The sequence below is a fragment of the Xyrauchen texanus genome, chromosome 45 (genome assembly GCF_025860055.1).
Source record: "Xyrauchen texanus isolate HMW12.3.18 chromosome 45, RBS_HiC_50CHRs, whole genome shotgun sequence".
Taxonomy (NCBI): domain Eukaryota; kingdom Metazoa; phylum Chordata; class Actinopteri; order Cypriniformes; family Catostomidae; genus Xyrauchen; species Xyrauchen texanus.
In genome coordinates, this window is record NC_068320.1 from 28,345,560 (window position 1) to 28,365,559 (window position 20,000).

General features: G+C 43.6%; 1 protein-coding gene across 1 annotated transcript in view; it reads left to right on the forward strand.

Moving 5' to 3' along the window:
- The window catches only part of LOC127637263 (synapsin-3-like), a 124,920-nt gene that overhangs the window by 5,782 nt on the left and 99,138 nt on the right, over nucleotides 1-20,000 (forward strand). The window contains exons 2-3 of the mRNA XM_052118225.1: nucleotides 1,503-1,899; nucleotides 12,012-12,069. Of these exons, the coding sequence (XP_051974185.1) occupies nucleotides 1,526-1,899; nucleotides 12,012-12,069 (432 nt within the window). The 5' untranslated portion in view covers nucleotides 1,503-1,525. The remainder of the gene's footprint in view (nucleotides 1-1,502; nucleotides 1,900-12,011; nucleotides 12,070-20,000) is intronic.

Genomic DNA, 20,000 nt, shown 5'->3' on the forward strand with positions numbered 1-20,000 from the left:
GTGATAATGTACAGTAATTATATATGAATGCATTTAATAATGCTAATGAATAGAACTGTATAACTAAATAAATTATGACAAAATGTATATTAAAATGAAGCGAAATGACCCACAGATGTGTTAATGTTGAAAATGTGTAAAATGTGTAAAAATCTACTTTTGTGGGAATTATGTCCCAGTGTCCACATATGTGGACATCATGTTTATAAGTGCGCTGACACATGGAAAATGTATGAATTTTTAAAGCGGCATATCAAATGAAACTAGAGACTCTCCTCTTTACAGCCAAACAGGTTTCAATGAAACAACTTCAAGAGATTTCTTACCAGAGCCACTTTTGTTGTGTCTGCACCCGTAGAAGCGCATCACAGAAATCAACGATGTGTTGTTGTGACTTGGTGCACCATAAGTTTAACCCTTAAATGACAGTCTAGAGTCTTGTGAACAGTATTCAGTCAGTTTAAATTCAGCTATACGTTGCGTATAGCGAAGCCAAAAAACAATGTCCACACATGTGGACGCGGGGTCACACAAGCTGAATAAGTGAATGTTTCGTCTTGTATGAGGATATACATCTCACTCGCAGTCAGAAGCATAGTCGAACATTGTCTTTTTGACCCCCTTTTACAACATTCAGTAAATATCGATTCATGGCTTTTATCATCATTTATGTTCATCTTCAGAAAAAGTATTAATAAAAATATACATTTCAAATATTAAATGTGCACATATGTGGACTGCGGTTGCATGAACACATTTATTCTCAATGAGATAATGTACAGTAATTATATATGCATTTAATAATGCTAATGAATAGAACTGTATTGCACAGGAATAACGAACTAAATTATGACAAAATGTATATTAAAATGAAGCGAAATGACCCACAGATGTGTTAATATTGAAAGTTATAAAAAAAAAATAATAATCGACTTTTGCGGGAATAATGTCCCAGTGTGCACATATGTGGACATCATGTTTATCAGCGCGCTGACGCCTGAAAAATTAATGCATTTTTTAAAGCGGCATATCAAATGAAACTAGAGACTCTCCTCTTTACAGCCAAACAGGTTTCAATGAAACAACTTCAAGAGATTTCTTACCAGAGCCACTTTTGTTGTGACTGCACCCGTAGAAGCGCATCACAGAAATCAACGATGTGTTGTTGTGACTCGGTGCACCAGAAGTTTAACCCTTAAATGACAGTCTAGAGTCTTGTGAACAGTATTCAGTCAGTTTAAATTCAGCTATACTTTGCATATAGCGAAGCCAAAAAACAATGTCCACACATGTGGACGCCGGGTCACACAAGATGAATAAGTGAATGTTTCGTCTTGTATGAGGATATACATCTCACTCGCAGTCAGAAGCATAGTCGAACATTGTCTGTTTGACCCCCTTTTACAACATTCAGTAAATATCGATTCCAATCGATAACCAACACTTTCGGAATTGTCTGGAATACTGTAACTGTGTATAATATATGATCTGTTCTCTCTCAGTCAGATTCATCTCCAGCTTCATCATGAATTACCTGCGCAGGCGTCTGTCAGACAGTAGCTTTGTAGCCAATCTGCCCAATGGCTACATGATGGACATGCAGAGATCGTCCAGTTCCACCAGCTCGCCGGCCTCACCAGCCACAGAGCGCCGGCAGTCGCCCGCCCAACAGAACCAACCAGCTCAACCGCCCCAGCAGAACCAGCAGGCCCCGCCCCCGACCGCGGCGTCTGCAGGAGGGTTCCTCAGCTCGTTCTCCAGCGTGGTGAAAACGGCTCAGCTCGCCAGCGCAGTTCATGCTAAAGCGTCTGCGGCGGCTGCTGCATCAGCCGCTCCGGCTAAACCCGCCGTACACAAACCCAAAGTCCTGCTGGTCATTGACGATCCTCATACAGACTGGTAAGAGCTGACTCAAACGACCGCTAACAAATTTCCCTGTTTGTTTTACAAAGTTTTATGGATAAAATGATTTACAGATCAATATTTAAGTCCTTTTTTACTATTAAGTCTCCTCTCTCCCCAGTAGGTGGTGATATGCACATAGAATGCGTGCCGCCAAAATAAAAAGAAAGTGAAAGTGGAGATTTATAGTAATAAAAGGCACAAATATTGATCTGTTTCTCACCCACATCTATCATATCACTTCAGAAGACATGGATTAAACCACTGGAGTAGTATGGATTACTTTTATCATTTACAATTAAGCAACATAAATACCACACACACTTGTAACAGGGACTTAAATGACATGGTAGGAATGACCCATATTACATTGAAAAACGGCTCAGACGCGTTCATTGTGAACGTCCCCTTCTAAACTTACAATGAAAAACGCTTTAATGCAATGACCAGAACGAGAGAAAGCGAGAGAAAATACATTTATTTTGAATTAATGCAGTTTTTCTCACCTCTCTCTCTTCCGGAACGTGCTCTGATGTATGCAGTTAAATGTAATGGTATGTGATGAATAGGTGCTTCTACTGGTGTTTTCAGATCCCCAAATGGTGGGAAACCGTTAACATGCACTCGAATGCTCGCACTCGCTGACTATCACTGATCGTCCATGTTAAATCAGCCGATATCTCGCGCGAAAGGTGTGTGTTTCAGGTCAATTTCTCTCCATTTTTGAAACATTCTCAGCAGTTTGGGTGTGTGTCGCTAAAACATCGGGACAAAAGGCATTGCATATGGATTTGCAATTTTTTCCCTTATTTACAGGACGATTCCTTGTTACAGGACATTCGGCATATTACGTTAATTAATTTGACCTGATTCTACTAAACTACTAAACATTCACTTTATTAAGTAATATCGATAAATGAGTTTGTTTCCACATTACATGATATTAAAGCTCGTTTAACAAACACCTGCAGAAACAGTATAGAAAACATTATAATCTCTTTTGATAATCGTACACCTGAAGCACAAATGCTAGCACTAGCAATATTTATCAGTTGGGTTGCTAGGAGACATCTCTAATGAGAGTCAAACCCTGCTAAGCTAACGGAGCGCTACGGTATTGTTTATCAGTTGGGTTGCTAGGAGACATCTCTAATGAGAGTCAAACCCCTGCTAAGCTAACGGGAGCGCTGTAGTATTGTTTATCAGTTGGGTTGCTAGGAGACATCTCTAATGAGAGTCAAACCCCTGCTTAGCTAACGGGAGCGTTGCAGTATTGTTTATCAGTTGGGTTGCTAGGAGACATCTCTAATGAGAGTCAAACCCCTGCTAAGCTAACGGGAGCGCTGCAGTATTGTTTATCAGTTGGGTTGCTAGGAGACATCTCTAATGAGAGTCAAACCCCTGCTAAGCTAACGGGAGCGCTGCAGTATTGTTTATCAGTTGGGTTGCTAGGAGACATCTCTAATGAGAGTCAAACCCCTGCTAAGCTAACGGGAGCCTGCAGTATTGTTTATCAGTTGGGTTGCTAGGAGACATCTCTAATGAGAGACAAACCCCTGCTAAGCTAACGGAGCGCTGCAGTATTGTTTATCAGTTGGGTTGCTAGGAGACATCTCTAATGAGAGTCAAACCCCTGCTAAGCTAACGGGAGCATTGCAGTATTGTTTATCGGTTGGGTTGCTAGGAGACATCTCTAATGAGAGTCAAACCCCTGCTAAGCTAACGGGAGCATTGCAGTATTGTTTATCGGTTGGGTTGCTAGGAGACATCTCTAATGAGAGACAAACCCCTGCTAAGCTAACGGGAGCGTTGCAGTATTGTTTATCAGTTGGGTTGCTAGGAGACATCTCTAATGAGAGTCAAACCCCTGCTAAGCTAACGGGAGCATTGCAGTATTGTTTATCGGTTGGGTTGCTAGGAGACATCTCTAATGAGAGTCAAACCCCTGCTAAGCTAACGGGAGCGCTGCAGTATTGTTTATCAGTTGGGTTGCTAGGAGACATCTCTAATGAGAGTCAAACCCCTGCTAAGCTAACAGTATTGTTTATCAGTTGGGTTGCTAGGAGACATCTCTAATGAGAGTCAAACCCCTGCTAAGCTAACAGTATTGTTTATCAGTTGGGTTGCTAGGAGACATCTCTAATGAGAGTCAAACCCCTGCTAAGCTAACGGGAGCGCTGTAGTATTGTTTATCAGTTGGGTTGCTAGGAGACGTCTCTAATGAGAGTCAAACCCCTGCTAAGCTAACAGTATTGTTTATCAGTTGGGTTGCTAGGAGACATCTCAATGAGAGTCAAACCCCTGCTAAGCTAACGGGAGTGCTGCAGTATTGTTTATCAGTTGGGTTGCTAGGAGACATCTCTAATGAGAGTCAAACCCCTGCTAAGCTAACGGGAGTGCTGCAGTATTGTTTATCAGTTGGGTTGCTAGGAGACATCTCTAATGAGAGTCAAACCCCTGCTAAGCTAACGGGAGCGCTGCAGTATTGTTTATCAGTTGGGTTGCTAGGAGACATCTTTAATGAGATTCAAACCCCTGCTAAGCTAACGGGAGCGCTGCAGTATTGTTTATCAGTTGGGTTGCTAGGAGACATCTCTAATGAGAGTCAAACCCCTGCTAAGCTAACGGGAGCGCTGTAGTATTGTTTATCAGTTGGGTTGCTAGGAGACGTCTCTAATGAGAGTCAAACCCCTGCTAAGCTAACAGTATTGTTTATCAGTTGGGTTGCTAGGAGACATCTCAATGAGAGTCAAACCCCTGCTAAGCTAACGGAGTGCTGCAGTATTGTTTATCAGTTGGGTTGCTAGGAGACATCTCTAATGAGAGTCAAACCCCTGCTAAGCTAACGGAGCGCTGCAGTATTGTTTATCAGTTGGGTTGCTAGGAGACATCTTTAATGAGATTCAAACCCCTGCTAAGCTAACGGGAGCGCTGCAGTATTGTTTATCAGTTGGGTTGCTAGGAGACATCTCAATGAGAGTCAAACCCCTGCTAAGCTAACGGGGCGTTGCAGTATTGTTTATCAGTTGGGTTGCTAGGAGACATGTCTAATGAGAGTCAAACCCCTGCTAAGCTAACAGTATTGTTTATCAGTTGGGTTGCTAGGAGACATCTCTAATGAGAGTCAAACCCCTGCTAAGCTAACAGTATTGTTTATCAGTTGGGTTGCTAGGAGACATCTCTAATGAGAGTCAAACCCTGCTAAGCTAACGGGAGCGCTGTAGTATTGTTTATCAGTTGGGTTGCTTGGAGACGTCTCTAATGAGAGTCAAACCCCTGCTAAGCTAACAGTATTGTTTATCAGTTGGGTTGCTAGGAGACATCTCTAATGAGAGTCAAACCCCTGCTAAGCTAACAGTATTATTTATCAGTTGGGTTGCTAGGAGACATCTTTAATGAGATTCAAACCCCTGCTAAGCTAACGGGAGCGCTGCAGTATTGTTTATCAGTTGGGTTGCTAGGAGACATCTCAATGAGAGTCAAACCCCTGCTAAGCTAACGGGAGCGCTGCAGTATTGTTTATCAGTTGGGTTGCTAGGAGACATCTCAATGAGAGTCAAACCCCTGCTAAGCTAACGGGAGCATTGCAGTATTGTTTATCAGTTGGGTTGCTAGGAGACATGTCTAATGAGAGTCAAACCCCTGCTAAGCTAACGGGAGCGCTACAGTTCAGAATATCAGAGAATGGGATGCATTTATGGTGGGAGATATCAAGAAGGAATATCTTGAATGGAACACAGTATAACATTTAGATCGCAAATATTATTAGATAGATTTTTCCAGGTATTATAGACCTCCTTGATAGATTCATATGACAAATTAGGATTTCCGGGAGACGTTCCTTTCACAAACAGTCATACTGCAGTTTTAGTTAAGCTTGCTTGAGCTTTAAGTGTCGTTTCAAGTTCTGTCTTTCATGCGTGGATGTGTTTTTAAAATGTCAAGTGGTATTAATAGTTAAATAATAGAAAATGATCCTAAGCAATAAACTGTAGCCATACAGCCATAAATACTGTATTTAACGTCAAAAATGTAGGCAATGTCCCTTTTAAGGCTGCACAGGTCTCAAATGAATCGGTGAATCATTTATGTGAAATAGTTCATTTACATGAGAGTATAGAGTTCCCTGTGCTAAATGTAAGTCAATCATTGATTTGAATTGCATTGAACTAATTTCACACAACTTAACGATGCAGTTAAGGAAGTAGCTTCGCTACATTTAATTAATTACTCTTCACATGCTTGTTATGTGCATATAATTCAAGAGGACACTAGATAGGGGCATTTTAATCTGGATCTTGATAACATGAACATGTTTGAGGAGCAATAACATGATGGTGGACTTTTCAGTGAAACCCCCTGACTCAGTCTCAGTGTGTACCAGCAGGTGGCGCTAGATGTCAACAGTGAACATTTCACTAGGGTTTGTGCCTCATGAAGTACATCCCAAAATACACCTAATATACACATATTAACAGCAGATCTACACATTTAAAATTAATATTTTATTCAGTCATATCAGGTCATCAGTACAGACTGGAGGAGTTTAATAGTTAATGGGAAACACAGACTTCTCGTCTTCCCTGTGCATTGTAAGTTAATGTGAAACATGTGGAATGAGCTGGAATATTCCGTAATAGAGAGATAAAGTGAGTCAGACATGTGGCTGTGCGTCTGGGGAAGTCATTGCTACTGTTTGTGGATGTTTTGATGACATTCCAACTGGAAAAAAGCACTCGACAAAACAATTGAAAACTGTCCCATGGGGATATCTATCTGTTATACACGACTGCACTCATTTATGCATTTGGCAGACGCTTTTATCCAAAGTGACTTACAGTGCACTTATTACAGGGACAATCCCCCCCCGGAGCAACCTGGAGTTAAGTGTCTTACTCAAGGACACAATGGTGGTGACTGTGGGGATCGAACCAGCAACCTTCTGAGTACCAATGTATTATACAGTGCACTTATTACAGGGACAATCCCCCCGGAGCAACCTGGAGTTAAGTGCCTTACTCAAGGACACAATGGTGGTGACTGTGGGGATCGAACCAGCAACCTTCTGAGTACCAATGTATTATACAGTGCACTTATTACAGGGACAATCCCCCCGGAGCAACCTGGAGTTAAGTGTCTTACTCAAGGACACAATGGAGGTGACTGTGGGGATCGAACCAGCAACCTTCTGAGTACCAATGTATTATACAGTGCACTTATTACAGGGACAATCCCCCCGGAACAACCTGGAGTTAAGTGTCTTACTCAAGGACACAATGGTGGTGACTGTGGGGATCGAACCAGCAACCTTCTGAGTACCAGTTATGTGCTTTAGTCCACTACACCACCACCACTCCAACAGACAAAACTAGCCAAGTTCAGCCGACGTCATCAAAGCCACACGGGCTGTTAGTTAATGTTAACATAAAGTCATATAGGGCACGGCAATAATAGTAAATAAGGATAGATTTAAATGTGCTGATGCTCCGGAGGGTGAGCTTGACCTTTAACCCTTATGTTGTGTTCCGGTCATATTTGGCACGATCAGAGGGAATGATGGCGGCTCAGGACCCAACTGCAAAAACCAACACAAACTCCCGCAAGAGGGAAAACAAACACTGGACTGGAAGCAAGGCACTGGCACTGGACAGCACACACGAGGAGGCTAATATAGGGAGAGAAATCAACAGGTTAACTACACAGGGCAGGTGTGACTAATAAACGAATAATGGGCAAACAAGGTGGTGCGGTATGACGTAAGACAGAGACCACGCGTACAGAAATAAAACAAAGCCACTGCCTCTCACAAGACAACGAGACACCGAATGGCATGAGCGCACATCGCCAAACCCATGCCAACCGCCAAACAAGAGGAGAGAATGTGTAGCAACGTCAAACAAAGCGATGCCGCGCATTCTCACACTAAACAAAACCCGAGTGTTCGATCACGAGACAAACGCCACGCAATGCACGCAAGAGTGGAGCAACATGAAGACCGCTCGCGACGCGAGGCGGACCCGTGTTCGCAAAGACGGACACACTATTGATGCAAGTGCATGCTGCCAAGATGGCATAAGCACGATGCACCAGCGTCAATAACAGAAAGGCGTGGAGCACGAAGTGCCCGGATCCCGACACAGAGCGAAACAAAACCAGACAGGAAGTCCGGATCCAGACACCACGCTCCCGACATGAAACAACGACTGAGCGGAAACACAAGACAGACGTGGGATGATAATGTCACGGTCCCGCCAGATGAAATCCCAGACTTGCAGTGTGACAGGGGGGAGGGGGGGGTTATTACCCTTTGTTAAACTTGTTGTGTTACAATCTTAGTGGGCCGGTCATTTTTGACCAGGACGCCTTCTCAAAAGTGTGTGCAGACGTTCTTTCACCTCTCTCACCATTCTGGTATGACACGCCCACTTTTAAGCATCCAATCAAATCCCAAATCTCACTCAATAATGCATCACTTCATGGAATTAAAATGGGTTGCAAACAGCATTTCACGTTGACTTTAACGCTTGCTTAGATGTCAAGGTTTTATTAGCCAAAGTTCAGCCAATAATAAAGACGTTAACCAGCCGAGATCCGAAAGCGATTGTTAACTTTCCTCATTGGTCCTATTAGCTGCTCGATTTGAAGATGAGGCCCATTTGAGGTGCTTCACTCGACCTGTCTGTCTCTCTGCATGTCTGTCTCTCTCTCGCTCTGTGGGCATTCCTGGCTGGTTTGAAGGGGTCGCTGGGAGACGTGTGTTGGGCTCCTGACAGTCACGGCCTCGTTCCCAGCTGTGTCTGTGTGAGGACACAATGATGGCACACAGAACATCTCTCCTTCTGTTGGCCTGTTCTCTCTTCCTCTCATAGACTCACTGTCTGTCTCTTTATTTCACTCTCCCAATGACTGGCTCTCATTTTCTGTTTTTATTTATATTCCTTCTGCATTACTGGTCAATGAAATCATCATTGAAAGTGTGCACTGAAAAAAGAGCATGACTCAGTCGTGGACAGTGGCTGCTTCTTATAATGACTATGTAACTCAACACAAACACTTGGTGGTAAACCCAACAAAACGTGTCCGTGTAACTCAAATTAATCTCTTTTATTTCTTTATTTACTAACGAGTGAAAATGTATGTTAGCATGTGTGGCCTGAGAGGCGGGGCGGGCGGAGGCGAATATCGTCGCCGGTCCAATCGGCCTGATGAGTGCGTGAGGATAAAGCGACGGTGACGATGTTTGGAGAGAGAATTACGGGCATGTCCGTCGTGTGTGTTTATCTTTGTGCTTTTGGTTTGAGTTTAATTAAATTATCATTTATGTTGACAAGCCGGTTCTCGCCTCCTCCTTGCCCATCTTTAACTGTGTTACATTGGTGCCGAAACCCGGGAGGGAGGAGGGATGCCCATCGCGTGGTCCTCGAACACTCTTCCACACTCAGGAGGACGACAGCCGCTAGAACCCCGGGCGAACCGGAGTCAAACCTTCGACCCCCAGTGGACAGGACGCCCCTGGCAGCAAATGGGGACACTCCTCCGCCCCTGGCAGCGGCTCTACCGCTCCGGGCGGTCGGAGAGTTTCTTCCCTCCTCCCCTCGCGGACGGCGGTCTCCCTCGACACCTCCGCGTCTCTGGGGACGGTAGGGCACTCCTCCGCCTCCGCAGCGGCTCCCTCCCCTGGGTGGACGGTAGTGTCGAGGACTCTGCGACAGGCATCCCTCCTCCCTCCCGGTTTCCGCACCAATGTAACACAGTTAACGATGGGCAAGGAGGAGGCGAGAACCGCTTGTCAACATAAATGATAATTTAATTAAACTCAAACCAAAAGCACAAACATAAACACACACATGACGGACATGCCCGTAATTCTCTCTCTCGAACCATCGCCACCGCCGCTTTTATCCTCGAAGCCTCATCAGGTCGATTGGGGACCGGGCGCACGATATTCCGCCTCGCCCCTCCGGCTCCACAGCATGCTAAATACATGCTGGTTGGAAGCACTACAGAGTGTAGTTTAGTGACTATGCTATGGTTAGCAAAGGAATATTCCGGACTCAATACGTTAACACATTTTGTTTTTACGTTAAACAGTTTTTAGTAGCATTAGACAAATAATAAAAAGAAATCATTAAAAAAAAAATGTAACATATGTTTTATGTATGTATCAAATATTTGATACATTAAGCTGCGTTCACACTGCCAGTGACTTTGTCGCTGCAGGTCGCCAGTGGCTGGCGGTGAAGTCGCTAGTGGGCGTTCCCACTACTGGTTGCCTAGTAACGTTTATAAATGACATTCACGGATGTCATTCCATTGCTCTTGACAGCGAATCGCTTTTCTTGGCGCTAAAAACAAACATTTTGGAGGTAAAAGACTCAATATAAATGGAATCAGTACATAAAATGCTTTATATCAAAGATGAATGAGAAACAAGGCGTGCTGTTTGCCATAGCGGCGGTTTAGCTGCGGCGAAAACACAAACGCCGGTCTGTCTGGGTCCATAAAATCCCCGCGATCTCGGATACACCTTTCCACGCAGTATATTTTTAACAAATTTCCTTGTACGTGGGAAGAGACATATCATAGAGCACTGGGAAATTTCTTACAGCAAGAATTAGCCTTTCATCCATCTTTCCGTTACTGCAGGAGCTGAGAGAGAGAGAGAGAGAGAGAGAGAGAGAGAGAGAGAGAGAGAAGGATCACGTGAGCTCTCCCGTCTTCTCTCCTATTGGCTGTCGCCTCGCTAGTCAGCTCTTCATTTGAATAAAGTTGAACTTGTCTCAACTTTGTCGCGTTGCTGGACACGCCCACATCTAGTCGCCAACGGTCGTGACAGCTCGTGTCGCCGGAAGTCGCTGTGCTCTCATTGAAAATTAATGGGATGGAGTCGCTGTCGCGCGCGGTGTCGCTGGCAGTGTGTACACAGCTTTAGACTTTAAAAATCACTTGATTTATTGATGTTATCTCATACATGCTACAGGGGTAAACAACTTCCTCCTCTTGCTCTATAAATATAGATTGAAATGCATCACAATTTTTCAATAAACACATTTTATCGCATGTATTTTATGCACCAAACACTATATTGACATTTAAAAATTGATAATTGTAAAAATGTTTTGTCGCTGTGTCTCATGAACTTGACAGATGACATCATAATAGCTTGTGATGTAAAATAATGAGATCTTTATCATGACAGAGCACGCAGCATATATTAAAATACACCGAAATATTAGTTCACACATTATATATATCTTATAATATATATATGTCAGATTTTTCAAAGCTCTGTGATTTGTTTTGTGATGTGCATGAATGTAAATGTAATGATGATGGAGAAATATTCCTCAAACGACTGTTGAATCATATTTGATACTTGGATTTTAACAGACTTTGTCAATAAAATAATATACAAAATTTTAATCAAGCACAAGCTGCTTATATTCAGCAAATCCTCATTTTTAAATATCAGTAACAATATAATCATTAATCACTTTTACTTTATTAAAATAAGCTGTCTTTTATCCCAACATAAGAGTCACTTTTCATATTAAATACATCGATATAAACATTGAAACCACTTTTATTTCCACAAATAACCACTAGATGGTGCCATAAACATGTGAAACGCACATACTAAAGCTTGTTTGGATCATCAGCTTGAACAGAGAGTGAAACAGGAGCTTCAAACTTTAGGGTTTACCATTGCCTTACCCTAAACTAGCCCAAACTAACCCCTAACCCATCCCAAAATGTGCATAAAGTATTGGATGGCAACCCAGCTGTTGATAAACTACTTCAAGTGATTTGTGTGCTGTTCTGTCATTACAAATCTTTGTTTTATGGTATAAATGGTATATTAAATATACATAGAGATGGGTATTTTTTATTATTATTATATGATCAAATAGAGTATATCAATAAAACAGTAGTTCTTATTAGTTTTAAATAATCAAATAACTGTACATGAATTTACATTTACTGCTTGTAAAAAGGGTTTGTGTTGAATTCTGTTGTGAATTTATACTGATAATTTAGATAAGACTGAATACTTAAGTAAAAGGCTGGTGTTAAATGGTGTCTTTCTGTGCTTTTTGTTTCTCAAACAGGTCCAAGTACTTCAGAGGAAGGAAGCTGAATGGAGAATATGAGATCCGGGTGGAGCAGGTGTGTGTGTGATCTTATTCCTGTAATTAAACCTCTTTCTTTACTCCGGTAAACACTCATTTAAACATCTTCAGTCAGAGTCTGTTCAGACTTAAATCCCCATTTCCGTTCTCATTCATGTGAAAATGTCTCTTTCTGAACATGAGCCGTTGTCAGCCACAAACCCATCTTGAAATGAGCTCCAGATGTTCTGATACTTGTCGCATAGAAGTTTATAATACTATGAATAAATATTACAGCACAATAGTTTTGGCTTAATACCAACATTTCATTAGCCACTACCAATACCAGTGTAATAGATCAATAGAGCTCAACAATCTGATTCCGGCAGTAAAATCTCCATAACTGTGAGCTCCAAGGTTGTTTATCAGTGTTATGTGCTTCTGTTGAAGCCATCAGTCTATGTTACAGTTGTAAGTTATCTAGACGAGCTTATATACATCTGTCCACAGTTAGACAAACTGTCTATAAATGGAGATGATTTAGTACTATAGGTACTCTCACTATAAGTGGCCGTTAGATATTCATCTGTCCACAGTTAGACAAATTGTCTATAAATGGAGATGATTTAGTACTATAGGTACTCTCACTAGAAGTGGCCGTTAGATATTCATCTGTCCACAGTTAGACAAACTGTCTATAAATGGAGATGATTTAGTACTATAGGTACTCTCACTAGAAGTGGCCGTTAGATATTCATCTGTCCACAGTTAGACAAACTGTCTATAAATGGAGATGATTTAGTACTATAGGTACTCTCACTAGAAGTGGCCGTTAGATATTCATCTGTTCACAGTTAGACAAACTGTCTATAAATGGAGATGATTTAGTACTATAGGTACTCTCACTAGAAGTGGCCGTTAGATATTCATCTGTTCACAGTTAGACAAACTGTCTATAAATGGAGATGATTTAGTACTATAGGTACTCTCACTAGAAGTGGCCGTTAGATATTCATCTGTCCACAGTTAGACAAACTGTCTATAAATGGAGATGATTTAGTACTATAGGTACTCTCACTAGAATTGGCCGTTAGATATTCATCTGTCCACAGTTAGACAAACTGTCTATAAATGGAGATAATTTAGTACTATAGGTACTCTCACTAGAAGTGTCCGTTAGATATTCATCTGTCCACAGTTAGACAAACTGTCTATAAATGGAGATGATTTAGTACTATAGGTACTCTCACTAGAAGTGGCCGTTAGATATTCATCTGTTCACAGTTAGACAAACTGTCTATAAATGGAGGTGATTTAGTACTATAGGTACTCTCTCTAGAAGTGGCCGTTAGATATTCATCTGTCCACAGTTAGACAAACTGTCTATAAACGGAGATGATTTAGTACTATAGGTACTCTCACTAGAAGTGGCCGTTAGATATTCATCTGTCCACAGTTAGACAAACTGTCTATAAATGGAGATGATTTAGTACTATAGGTACTCTCACTAGAATTGGCCGTTAGATATTCATCTGTCCACAGTTAGACAAACTGTCTATAAATGGAGATAATTTAGTACTATAGGTACTCTCACTAGAAGTGTCCGTTAGATATTCATCTGTCCACAGTTAGACAAACTGTCTATAAATGGAGATGATTTAGTACTATAGGTACTCTCACTAGAAGTGGCCGTTAGATATTCATCTGTTCACAGTTAGACAAACTGTCTATAAATGGAGATGATTTAGTACTATAGGTACTCTCTCTAGAAGTGGCCGTTAGATATTCATCCGTCCACAGTTAGACAAACTGTCTATAAATGGAGATGATTTAGTACTATAGGTACTCTCTCTAGAAGTGGCCGTTAGATATTCATCTGTCCACAGTTAGACAAACTGTCTATAAATGGAGATGATTTAGTACTATAGGTACTCTCACTAGAAGTGGCCGTTAGATATTCATCTGTCCACAGTTAGACAAACTGTCTATAAATGGAGATGATTTAGTACTATAGGTACTCTCACTAGAAGTGGCCGTTAGATATTCATCTGTCCACAGTGAGACAAACTGTCTATAAACGGAGATGATTTAGTACTATAGGTACTCTCTCTAGAAGTGGCCGTTAGATATTCATCTTTTTCGGGGCCTGGACCGCTTGCCATCATCGAGGGATATCAAGATACCCTACAGGATATATCAGGGTGGCAGTGTGCCAGCTGAAGCTCAGTAGAAGTTGGGTGATGCAACAGGACAATGACCCTAAACATCAAAGTCCAGACCGTAACCCAATAGAGATGCTGTGAAATGACCTCAGGAGAGACATATATAAGAATATATCTGAGCTGAAGCAGTTATGTAAGGAAGAATGATCCAAAATTTCTTCGGAACGTTGTCCAGGTCTAATCCACATCTACCTTGAAGGCTTGATTGAGGTTATTGTTGCCAAAGAAGGATTGACAAGTTATTAAATTCAAAGGTTCACTTACTTTTCCACAGCACTGTGAATGTTTAATGAGATGTGTTCAATTAAAAGTTTGTGTGTTGTTATCTTAAGCACATTGTGTTTGTCTACACTTGTGACTTTGATGAAGATGAGATCACATTTTATGAGCAATTAATGCAGAAAACAGCTGATTCTAAAGGGTTCACATACTTTTTTTCTTGCCACTGTATTTCATCTTCATGTGTGTGTATATATACAGTAAATAAATATGTATTGATTTTTACCATTAGCTCCACGAAATTGACCCTTTACACCTTTAAGCTAACAGGGGTGCGTGTAACCTCTTGACGCTGTTGGCATGAAAACACTGCGAGTGTCTAGACGTTGAGCGTTCCAGTGCACAGATAACATCACTCCACATTACTGTACATCTGTAAACCATTGCACACTCCTGCTGTGTGTTTGGGTGTGTTGTTGCTGGTTTGAGTGTGTAAGTGTGCCATTGTTCAAAGGAAGTTTCGATATGATACATGATCATTTTCTTAATCAGTATTTTTGTCTTGTTTTCCAGTCAAAATATCGAAACACCCTTTAAATGCGATGCAATTACTTTGCATAAGAAACTAAGACTTTATTTTTTAGAGAATCTTGAATCAAGTTTATTTTGCTTACCCCGCTGGCAAATCGTTTCCCCCTTGTTTTCTGTGAAAGGTTAGAGTTAGTATCATTTATTTATGGGGCATGTCTGTGGGCACTCTTCACCCACTCTCAGACATATGATGCCTTATAAGGTGCCATCTGGTGCTTAGACACGGCCTCAGAAGGAACCACCCAAATAACAGAGAGAGAGAGAGAGAGAGAGAGAGAGAGAGAGAGAGAGAGAATAGATGTGAGCTACTATATGAACATCGAATAGAGCACAACAGTCGAGTTCTGGAAGTAAAACAAATCCTATACATTTTCTCCATAGAAGAATTGATTATTAATGACATCTAACAAATCTTTACAGACAGCCCTACAGTGAGCTCTGCGGTTGTTAATCGATGGTATATGCACCTGTTGAAGACATCAGTCCACGTTATTTCAACTTCATTCAAATAAAAAAGGTTTAATAGCACAATTTGAGGTGAAAAACTACACTACCCATAATCCCACGAGAGCAAGATCCACCAATCAGCTCTGCAGCTCCACCCACTCCCATGATGCACTGTGAACGCACTTAATCAAGTCAGCTCTCAAACTACTTATATATTTGTATATATCGGAATATTTCATTCTGTTTCTATACTTATAATCAACAACTTTGAATAATAGTTTTAAGTTTTCCCATCATTTTTAATTGGATTACGTCATTTGGATTGTAGCTCATTCCCTCATTAAAGACGTTAAGTCTTGCATCTTTGCCTTATTGTCTGATATTCAAAGTGTGTAATGTTAGCACAATGCAAAGATGCAAAGATATCATCTCAGTATACGTACTAGCTACTTCATAAATAGTACGAGTAGTTTGCTATTCTGCACATAGCCCTGTGGAGCGGAGGGGGGCGGGGCTGGGGCCGGGTCCCCAATCGGCCTGTTGAGGTGCGTGAGGGATAAAGGCGGCCGGTGGCGATGGTTCGGGAGAGAGAGAATTATGGGCATGTCCGTCATGTGTGTGTTTATCTTTGTGCTTTTGGTTTGAGTTTAATAAGATTAGGATTTATGTTGACAAGCCGGTTCTCGCCTCCTCCTTGCCCATCTTAACCCGTGTTACATTGGTGCCGAAACCCGGGAGGGAGGAGGGATGCCCGTCGCAGAGTCCTCGACATTACCGTCCACCCAGGGGAGTGCCGCTACCATCTGCCGGGTGACGGAGTAGCCCGACCGCCCGGATGCGGTGAACGTCCGCCATCCGCGGGGCGAGTGGGGACTGGATACCCCGACCTCCTGGAGTGATGGAGCCGCTGCCAGGGGCGGAGGAGTACCCTGCCTTCCCCCAGAAACGCAGAGGGGTCGAAGTTAGACCGCCGTCCACAAGGGGAGGAGGGAAGTAACTCACCGATCGCCTGGAGCGGTAGGGCCGCTGCCAGGGGCGGAGGAATGTCCCCAGGTGCCGCCAGAAAAGCGGAGGCGCGTCCTGTCCGCTGGGGATCGGAGGTTTGACTCCGGTTCGCCCGGAGAGGAGCGGCTGTCATCCGCCGGAGAGTGTGGCGGAGTGTTCGAGGACCACGCGACGGTACATCAGAGAACCGGTGAGTGAGCTTCTCTCTCTCTCTCTCTGTCACACCGTGTTGGCCTTTTTTTGTTGTTGTTGTCTTCCCCTCCTGTCTCCTCCCAGGTCGAGGAAGGCGGGGATGACCACACGGGACGCAAGATACACCCTGCCCCAGGGATAGCGGGGATGTACGTCATGCCGGTGGCACCCCGGCCTGAGATAACGCCGGGAGTAGTGTGGAGCGGAGGGGGGCGGGGCCGGGTCGGAATATTGCACGCCCGGTCCCCAATCGGCCTGATGAGGCGCACGAGGGATAAAGGCGGCCGGTGACGATGGTTCGAGAGAGAGAGAATTACCGGCATGTCCGTCATGTGTGTTTATGTTTGTGCTTTTGGTTTGAGTTTAATTAAATTATTAAATTATCATTGCCCATCGTTAACTGTGTTACAAGCCCATATGATAGTCTCCCCAAACTTGACCGGTTGTTTTTTGGCTTTTACTCATTTGAACGTCTAGAGTTTTTATCTCCGGATAACTCACCCAGATAACGTTCATTCTCCGTCTCTGAGGTTTATCTGCCTCTCTTCATAACACTTCACAGACGCTTCAGGATCAAGCCAGAACACACAACAAACACTGTGTGCTTCATAGTGTCCACGACTCTCTCTTTGAAGTCCAAACCGTGTCTACACTGAATGTCAAACACACATTTGACTGTTTTGGTGTAGTGACGTCTGTGGGCTGCGAGAACAGAGCGTGCAGGTATCATAGAAACGTTTGAAGCTCAGGGCGATGTTTGTTTGGCTAGCGTTTATTCCCGTGCGCTGGGATGAAAACTCTTCAGTTTCAGGCATTTGGTGGAATGGCTCAGTTCACAGTCGTGTGAGGCCTGCGTTTGTTCTTATCTTCCTGATGTACTGTGGTCATGATGCGAGGAGAAACATCTGCTCAACAGACCAGTGTGTTTGCTCCTAGGGAGGGTAGAGTCACATGGGGTAACCAAATTGGCCCGGTTGCTAGGGAGGGTAGAGTCACATGGGGTAACCAAATTGAGCCGGTTGCTAGGGAGGGTAGAGTCACATGGGGTAACCAAATTGGCCCGGTTGCTAGGGAGGGTAGAGTCATATGGGGTAACCAAATTGGCCCGGTTGCTAGGGAGGGTAGAGTCACATGGGGTAACCAAATTGGCCTGGTTGCTAGGGAGGGTAGAGTCACATGGGGTAACCAAATTGGCTGGTTGCTAGGGAGGGTAGAGTCACATGGGGTAACCAAATTGAGCTAGGGAGGGTAGAGTCACATGGGGTAACCAAATTGGCTGGTTGCTAGGGAGGGTAGAGTCACATGGGGTAACCAAATTGGCCCGGTTGCTAGGGAGGGTAGAGTCACATGGGGTAACCAAATTGAGCCGGTTGCTAGGGAGGGTAGAGTCAAATGGGGTATCCAAATTGGGCCGGTTGCTAGGGAGGGTAGAGTCACATGAGGTAACCAAATTGGCCCGGTTGCTAGGGAGGGTAGAGTCACATGGGGTAACCAAATTGGCCCGGTTGCTAGGGAGGGTAGAGTCACATGGGGTAACCAAATTGGCCCGGTTGCTAGGGAGGGTAGAGTCACATGGGGTAACCAAATTGAGCCGGTTGCTAGGGAGGGTAGAGTCACAAGGAGTAACCAAATTGAGCCGGTTGCTAGGGAGGGTAGAGTCAAATGGGGTAACCAAATTGGGCGGTTGCTAGGGAGGGTAGAGTCACATGAGGTAACCAAATTGGCCCGGTTGCTAGGGAGGGTAGAGTCACATGGGGTAACCAAATTGAGCGGTTGCTAGGGAGGGTAGAGTCACATGGGGTAACCAATTTGGCCCGGTTGCTAGGGAGGGTAGAGTCACATCGGGTAACCAAATTGGCCCGGTTGCTAGGGAGGGTAGAGTCACATGGGGTAACCAAATTGGCCCGGTTGCTAGGGAGGGTAGAGTCACATGGGGTAACCAAATTGAGCCGGTTGCTAGGGAGGGTAGAGTCACATGGGGTAACCAAATTGGCCCGGTTGCTAGGAGGGTAGAGTCACATGAGGTAACCAAATTGGCAGGTTGCTAGGGAGGGTAGAGTCACATGGGGTAACCAAATTGAGCCGGTTGCTAGGGAGGGTAGAGTCAAATGGGGTAAACAAATTGGGCCGGTTGCTAGGGAGGGTAGAGTCACATGAGGTAACCAAATTGGCCCGGTTGCTAGGGAGGGTAGAGTCACATGGGGTAACCAAATTGGCCCGGTTGCTAGGGAGGGTAGAGTCACATGGGGTAACCAAATTGAGCCGGTTGCTAGGGAGGGTAGAGTCACATGGGGTAACCAAATTCGCCCGGTTGCTAGGGAGGGTAGAGTCACATGGGGTAACCAAATTGGCCCGGTTGCTAGGGAGGGTAGAGTCACATGGGGTAACCAAATTGGCCCGGTTGCTAGGGAGGGTAGAGTCACATGGGGTAACCAAATTGGCCCGGTTGCTAGGGAGGGTAGAGTCACATGGGGTAACCAAATTGGCCCGGTTGCTAGGGAGGGTAGAGTCACATGGGGTAACCAAATTGGCAGGTTGCTAGGGAGGGTAGAGTCACATGGGGTAACCAAATTGAGCCGGTTGCTAGGGAGGGTAGAGTCAAATGGGGTAAACAAATTGGGCCGGTTGCTAGGGAGGGTAGAGTCACATGAGGTAACCAAATTGGCCCGGTTGCTAGGGAGGGTAGAGTCACATGGGGTAACCAAATTGGCCCGGTTGCTAGGGAGGGTAGAGTCACATGGGGTAACCAAATTGGCCCGGTTGCTAGGGAGGGTAGAGTCACATGGGGTAACCAAATTGAGCCGGTTGCTAGGGAGGGTAGAGTCACATGGGGTAACCAAATTGGCCCGGTTGCTAGGGAGGGTGGAGTCACATGGGGTAACCTCCTCGTGGTGGTGATTAGTGGTTCTCTCAATGGGGCGTGTGGTGAGTTGTGTGTGGATCGTGGAGAGTAGCAAAATAAAAAATAAATATAAAAACACCTTCAGAGCTTAAAGGGTTAACAGTTGATAATTGGCACTGATGAGGGATCGCTGTATATATTTTGTCTTGTTTTGAAAAGAAAAAAACACAATTTTGTAACATTTATGCTTATAACTGAAAAAACTGTTGATTGACTTGATTCAAAGGTTCTTAATGCAAATACAAAATAAACAATTACAAATAGTTTTTTCTTGTTTTAAGCAAAAAACCCGCCAAAATGTGTTGCATTTTTCTCAAAACAAGACTTAATATCTGTTTGACACTCTGTTTTAAGAGAGATTTTTTTTTACTGGACAATAAGACAAAAATACGATCGTAACTGATCATAACC